This window comes from Anomaloglossus baeobatrachus, chromosome 1 (genome assembly GCF_048569485.1).
Source record: "Anomaloglossus baeobatrachus isolate aAnoBae1 chromosome 1, aAnoBae1.hap1, whole genome shotgun sequence".
NCBI classification, from domain to species: Eukaryota; Metazoa; Chordata; class Amphibia; order Anura; family Aromobatidae; genus Anomaloglossus; species Anomaloglossus baeobatrachus.
Window position 1 is genome coordinate 107,137,931 of NC_134353.1, and position 7,595 is coordinate 107,145,525.

The 7,595-nt window shown below is 35.6% G+C and overlaps 1 protein-coding gene across 4 annotated transcripts in view; it reads left to right on the forward strand.

Annotated features, from left to right (window-relative positions):
- The window catches only part of PCDH7 (protocadherin 7), a 1,104,634-nt gene extending 1,098,092 nt beyond the window's left edge, over positions 1-6,542 (forward strand). For all 4 annotated transcript variants that reach the window (XM_075346946.1, XM_075346947.1, XM_075346948.1 and 1 more), the window contains one exon: positions 962-6,542. In XM_075346946.1, the coding sequence (XP_075203061.1) occupies positions 962-1,338 (377 nt within the window). In that variant the 3' untranslated portion in view covers positions 1,339-6,542. The remainder of the gene's footprint in view (positions 1-961) is intronic.
- The last annotated feature ends 1,053 nt before the right edge of the window (positions 6,543-7,595 follow it).

Here is a 7,595-nt window from a genome sequence, read left to right on the forward strand (position 1 = left end):
GAAAAATAATTTCTAAAGATGCCATATGATATGCTAATGAGGCCAGCGACTAGTCACGGCATTAGTTCCCCTGGCTAGTCGGCTCCCTTAGCATGTTAGTATGCCCCAGTGGGCGTGCTAACATGCTATTGAATGTGCAGCATCAAAGGTTGTCCGTGCTCACCTCTCTGCAGCCATAGCACCTGAGTCCTGGAATTCAGATCAGTGCGCGTGACCCTGGAATTTTGGTCATGTGCACTATAAATCTAATTGTACGAATCCCGGCTCCAAACCATTGTAGTGCACATGACCGAAAGTCGGGGATCATGCGCACTGAGCTGAAATCGAGGACTCGGATGCGATAACAACAGAGGTGAGCATGACAATCTTCTGACCCTGCACATTCAGTAACATGTTAGCACGCCCACAGGGGCGTACTATCATGCTAAGGGAGCTGACTAGCCAGGGGAAGTAACTTCCTTGCAACTAGTCCCCTCACTCATTAGCATATCATATGAGATCTTTAGAAATACTTTTTCTAAAGATCCCTTGATCTATGCTAGTGTATAAAGGGACAGTTAGGCAGGGATTAGCAATATGTACCTAGAACTGCCCGTGGTTCTGAGTGCATATTGAACCTGACAGGTTCACTTTAATTCTAAGTTGTTGATCTAGAGAAAGGCAAAAACCCCATGGTGCAGACACTGATTACTCCATATTAGAGGGAAAAATCCTTTCTGACTCCACATTTGGCAATCAATATCCCATCACAGAATCTACTGCACATAACCTGCAATATTATGATTTTCAAGAAAGGCATCCAGGCCTTTGTTTCTTATAAAGTAATTTAAGCTGCTAGAATCTTCATTTCTATACAACTATATCTTTACCTCTAAAGTAACATGAAGTGCACAATTATTCATTCTTTAAAAAATCAATTATACCCTCTGGATTAAACTGGAATTTTGTTTTTATTTTTCAGATTCGAGACCTTTGCCGGATGTAGCTTTAACTGGAAAGTGCACAAGGGAATGTGATGAATACGGCCACTCCGATTCCTGTTGGATGCCAGTTCGCACATCACCTGAAAGGAAACCGAAGAACCAGCCAAAGCTCTCCACATTTATGCCTGTTGATGAACGAGACAGTCAAGAAAAGCTAGCTAATGGTGAAGTCTCGCTTATGGGTGATCGAAACAGGAATCTACTGAACAAAAAGTTGGCATCGTATGAGACCTTCAATGCAGCTACATTCAGTAAAAGTGAAGAAGCTAATCCTGAGGATATTCCCCTTACGCAAACAGGGGAGTACAAGCCATCTCCTGTCAACACTTTAACAAGAAGAGAAGTTTATCTGTAAGCTCTTTGAAGTGACAGGGTCCTTTCATACTAAACAAGAAAGAATAAAAGGCAAAACTTTACAGTCATATCAATATATCTCAGAAATTTAAGGGGGCCACCAAAGAGACAAAAGCTTTGCCTGCCACTTTTTGCCTCCATATCAGGCAATTATCATGTTTGCTTGCCTATATTGTGATATGTAGAGAGCACTGTTATTACTTGCATGTGCTTTCAATTCATTGGCTATTGTTTTCACTCATGGTTTCAAGAACTCTTTACGGCCTATTTCATAGAACAGAAACTGCAGTTGTTATTCATATGCAGAAGCATGTAACATAGCATTCAAACTATATCTGATTGTGAGATCGTTCATCGTTAACAGCATTGTCCACTACGGTGAAGGCGAATATGGACAGTATCCCAAATAAAATTTACTTATAAAATAGATAGTACATTATATTGATTTAATGCCTTCAGTTTTGTTCAGGCCATAGATAGCCATATCTTTACTGTATATTTTATCTGAGAGCTCATTAATTGATGTTTATCATGAATTGCTATAATTATGCACACTAAATAACGTGAACGGAATTGGTGTAAATTGTCCAGTCTACACAAGGTATTTCAAATTCAGCAAAAGTTAAGATATTTTCAATTAGGGATGAAATTATCTTATTGTATCTCTTTGAAAATACATGATAAATAGTGCATACAATCCAATGTCCATTTAATAAGAATGATAATTTAGAAAGCTGTATATATTTAGAAAATACTATGGAGAGAAAAATGATTACATAGTAAAATAATATGTAATACATAACAGGGTTAAATAAAATTTTCTAAGTTTAGCAACAAGAATTACCTGATACAAATTTAGAGTATTTACAATAGTCTTTTATTCATTCTGTAGTCAACTGGTTTCCATACTATGCAAACAGATTAAGTATTTTGAATTGCAAAAAGGACAGATTATTGATACAATTTGAGTAGTTCAATTTGTATAAGATTTAATAGAGCCAATATGAAGATAATGATGAAATGGTTTTCAAATATATTTGTCAGAAATTAATCTATGAACCAAAAATATTTTAACTTAAAAATAAACAAAAGTTAGATAGTCCGTTCATAAAAAAAGGAAAAGCAGCCATAACTGTTAAAACCATTCAAGCGATCCAGATTTTGTAATATTAAATTTTAATTTCTCAAAAGTTCATTGGTTAGATTTTACGTTAAGCCTTCTTGATAGATGACTCTAAACTATTTTTTTTTTACTCAATAATATTGTGATTGTCTTCGGTAAGCCCCCAACATATTTCCTGTTAAATTATATGGTTATCATAGAGGGGTAAGGTTTCTCACTCATGTTCCTATTCTATGGGTCAAAGTGGTGGAAGTAGTCAGTATGTGTCTTAAGGCTCGGTTCCACTTGCGTTTTGCACGGACGAGTGCATTCTGATAAAATATCAGATTGCTCTCACTCTAGTGCAAAACTATGCGGCAGTATCCATTTGCGATTGAGTTTTCATGGCATATCAACATGAGAACTGAATCAGAGCATGCTACGTTTGGCAGCAAGTCTCGGCTCACACGCACCCATACAAGTCTATGAATGCATGTGAAAACCGCACTGCACTCATATGTCATCCAAGTGCAGTTTAATATATGCAGAGACAGGCCAGAGAGCAGATGAGGAGAAAGTGTTCCCTCCCTCTTCTCCGCAGCTGTGACCCAATCACAAGATTGGATCACAGTCGCATGACCATCAGCTGACGCTTGCAGCAAAGGGCCATTAGCATATTGCTTCTGATGCTCTCGCATCGGAAGCTATAGGCAAGTGGAACCAAGGCCTTAAATGGCCATCGGAATTGCCACCCTTTAGTAGTATATTTCTCTTTTCTATTGCTGGCAAAAGATTTTGCCACCTGTAAATTTCCCAGAGACCCCAGTTGATAGGAGAGGGGTTTTCTTAATTAGGACTCACAACAATTAGCTGATCACAAAGCTGGGTTTAATTAGAAAGTATTAGTTTTAGGATATCCAATTATAGACAAAACTTCTTGAATTCAAGAATGTTTGGAAAAGTTTAGTCATCCTCCACAAATATGATTTCTGAAATGCATAAACAGAGAACCCCTTCGAGACCTTCTCTAAAATTTTGGAAAATAAAATCTACATTTTTGATTAGAGATTTAAATCTTAATTAAATAGTAGAACACGTTTAGTAAAACTGAAATTGTGATTTAATATTTAATTATAGTGTATAATGAATAAAATAAAACAATTTAGCTTATGAAATGTAATTAGAGAAATGGATGCAAATGAAAAAATAAGGAAGCATAGCCATCAATTCTGCTTGTGTCCACCTCCCTAGGATCCCTCCGATATGAATACACAAGACATAAGTTACCTAAGAGACTGCAATCCAACAGATTTCCTGTTTTGTCACAATAATATAAGATAGTAAGATAAATAAATTGATTAGATTTAGACAAGTACTGTACAGAAAAAAACCCTTCAATCTTCTGGGATGATTTTATAGATGCTGTATACTTTGATATAAACTAATATGCAAAAGCAGATTTATTTACATTATTTTTTTTCTTACATCTATGTATGCTACACTTCATGGGAGACTGTAAAATTCAATTATTATTTATTTTCTCTTTGGGGGCCCTTTTGCCATATTTGTGCTCTTTTTACTCATTTATTAGGCATGATAGTTCTAAAAAACACAAACAAGTGCAAAGTTACACCAGTTCTTGTATGATAGGTATAGGAAATTGGAGACTGTTTAAGAGATGTTGCAATGTAAATTTGTAAGTAATTGTTTAAAGAAAACTCTTCAGAAATGCTTCTGTATAATATCTATAGAGTTTTGATGCATGTGTCTCCTGTCTGCATAGTCAATTAGTTAAACATGCTGTATGCAATTTTTTTCACTCATCTATTTTAATTTGTTAAATAAACAAAATTGCAATAGATAGTCATAAATTTCAATTTTTAAGACACTAATGCAAAACATCAATGATTTGAGCATTCAATCATTCAACAATTTTTACTCGAAATAAGACTCGATGAGATCACCATCATTTTATGCAAAATCATTTTCTTAGAGCTAAACTGATTAAACAAATACACCTTCTTTGTATATACACCGTAATTTTCTAGTAGAACAACAGATAAAGTAACCATCCTACTGTAACATGTTGATTAATCTATTCCCGTGGCATGATACAAAGAACAGTATTTTGCGTAATTTTAGCTTTTATTTGACTAGGTTCTGTCTGTTGCTACTCTGTATATTTAAAGGTTTTGTAGAAAATAAAAAAAAGACAGCAAAAAATCATAATGACAAAAAATAAAATAAAAAGAGTGAATGCAATTTATGCAACCGTGCCTTTTCTACCTGTTCTCATTGAAAACGAGTGGTCATAAGTCAGGTTTGGAGACTAAAGGGTAATGGCCTCATTCAAATTTCATTAAATCTTTGTTTTTAACTACATTACTACATTAAGTATCAAAGAATTTATAAACAAAAAAAAACTTGCCTTCTATACTCAGTTGATGGACCAGTCTTCATGCATTTCATTTGTCAAAAAACATTTGGGACTTGCATTATGATGATAGAGAACATTTGTATCACTAAGGTGTTAATCGTGAACTTGTTCCCCTGTCTGAAGCGGTTACATGGGAATTTACAATGTTTCATTATGGCTCATTATCTACAACTGGGTTTCTTTTATTGCTATTACATCTTGTTTGTATTGTATTCAAATTTATAACTTGTGCTAGAATTTAGGACAGATTGTGCATGTTTTTTACACTACATGACATTACCGTACATTTCTAGATTGACGCATAAAGGCTTAAGTACTATATATGTGTGTATGTAGATATATATATAAATATATCAGATCTGTAACCTCAATCATACAGTCTACTGCTTTTTCTGGAGGTTATGTATTTATTAGGTTCCACCAGGGTTTAGGATAGGCTGACCTGCTGCCTGAGTTATAAATAAAATAGGATCCATTAATTTTTTTTGAAGAGGCAAAGTAGACTAAAATTGTAAGGGTTTTTTTTAAATGAAATACAAAAGAACTTTCCACTGGAATTGTAGAAATTAGCAAAGAAGATTAAATTAGAACTATATCAGTAAAAACAAATAGATACATATTTTCTTAAACGGGTTGTCTCCTATTTTACAACATACTTAATTGGACCAAAGTTGTTTAAGAAAAAACGGTAGTCACCTCCTGGACTGTATCTGTACCTCTGCATGTTCTGCCGCATTTCATGCCAGACTTTGGGAATCAACATTTGACAGCTACTGATTAGCTGAATCCATTTTGTAATGCCCCTAGTTGGATGGCATGCTGTAGAGTGCGGAGGAGGAGCAACATTGGTGACTATAGTTCTAATCAGATGAATATAATTATGCCTATTGAATATAATTTGTAGTGTAGGGGAAAACTCTTTAATGTAATTTCCACTTTTGAAAATTGTATCATTTGAATCCTAATTCATTCTTCATTCTTAATATAGTTTAAAGAAATTTATTCTGACTCATCTAAGGGCAGCATAAACTAGTGCAAAAGTACATGTTTCCATCTTTGAGTCATTTTCAGATGTCTTGCTTTAGTTGTTATAAAATTTCCTTTTATTGGCCTCTGAAGGAGATGAATACTAGAATCCTATCCATCATGTACACTTTTAATTGATCACCATTATTGATGAGCGAGTGTGCTTTTCACTGCTCAATAATCGATCGAGCATAAGGGTGCTCAAGATGCTCAATGCTTGATTTAGTATCTTGTTGCTGCTCGACATGCTCATCGCAATCATTCCTGGGGGTTCTCGGAAAAAAATGCTTGAGTTTCTCATTGACTGAGATTACCATCTCAATTCAAGTACCAAGCACTTATTTAGTGGTTGCTCATCACTAATTACCATCACTTCTGGTGATGGCTTTTTTTGATGTTCACAATATTGGTATAAATTAGAGATGAGTGAACCTGAAGCTCAAGGATCGAGGCTGGAGGTTTGGAAACCAAACTCCAAAAAAACCTGAAGGTTCGGGTTCAAGGTTCGAGCGAGTGATGAGTACGAACCACTCAGGTGAGCAGTGCTGTGCCTGAATATGACTGATGCTCAGCCCTGTGCGAGCAACGTGCAGTGTTTGATAGGCTCACATTTGGGATAAAGTCAGCATGATCAGATGTAGTATACACACACAAACTCCCCAAACAATATAATCCCCACCCACCCTGCCCCAGAAGTGTTATACTAATGTCCCATAAGCAAAACACTTCCAAGGCAGGATGGGCGGGGTTAGCATTTTTTGTAGGGGTCTGTGTGTGCACACTACATCTGATCATTCTGATTTTACTCCAAATGTGAGCTGATAAGACACTGTACCGGCTCACAAAGGGCTGGGCATCACTCATACCCAATAATAGGGCTGCTCGCTGGTTTGTACTCATCATTCCCTCAAACCTAGAACCTGAATATTGTTTTTGGAACTTGGTTTCCAAACTTCGAGCCTCAGTTTCTCTCATCTCTAGTTAAAATATCAATCAGCAGTGGAAGAACAAAGTAGACAGACACTACTAGTGTTAAGTGGTGGGATCCACCTATGGGTGGCTGATACAGTAAGATTGTATTTCAACTAAAGCAAGACACACAATAGGCAATCCTATGTTGGTCACATAGTCTCTCTCACTACTTTATGCTGTGCTGAGATTGGACTTTTATTAGATGTTTTAATTCCATTTTTCTGAAACAAGGCTCCAAATATGGAGCTTGCAGAAAGAATTGAAGGAACATATTTAACAGATTGCAACTATTACTTGGGAGAATTTACAATCTAACTGCAACCTGTTGGTACATGGAACTCAGTATAAGTTTCTAAGCTCTCTCTATTGGAGGCTGCAGTAGGCAGAACTTTATTACCTAAACTTCATGTCTACTCATGAGATTTAAAGCCCAAGCTGCTACAAAGATAATTAAATTAATCAGCGCAAATATTGGACCTTAAAATGACATGGTGTTAAAATATGGACGTTCTCTTTAAGTGCTAAGAAATGCTATTTCAACATCATTTTACGATTAATAAATCATTTCAATGGGATATAAAATGATTGAAGTAGAACATTATAAAGGAATCATGTTTCTATGAGTAAGAATAAGCAAGAAGCTTCATCTTATATAAACCTAGGTCTGGAATAAACTTTTAGTTGCAGTGACATTCATTTAAAAGTTAAAGGTAAAATAAAA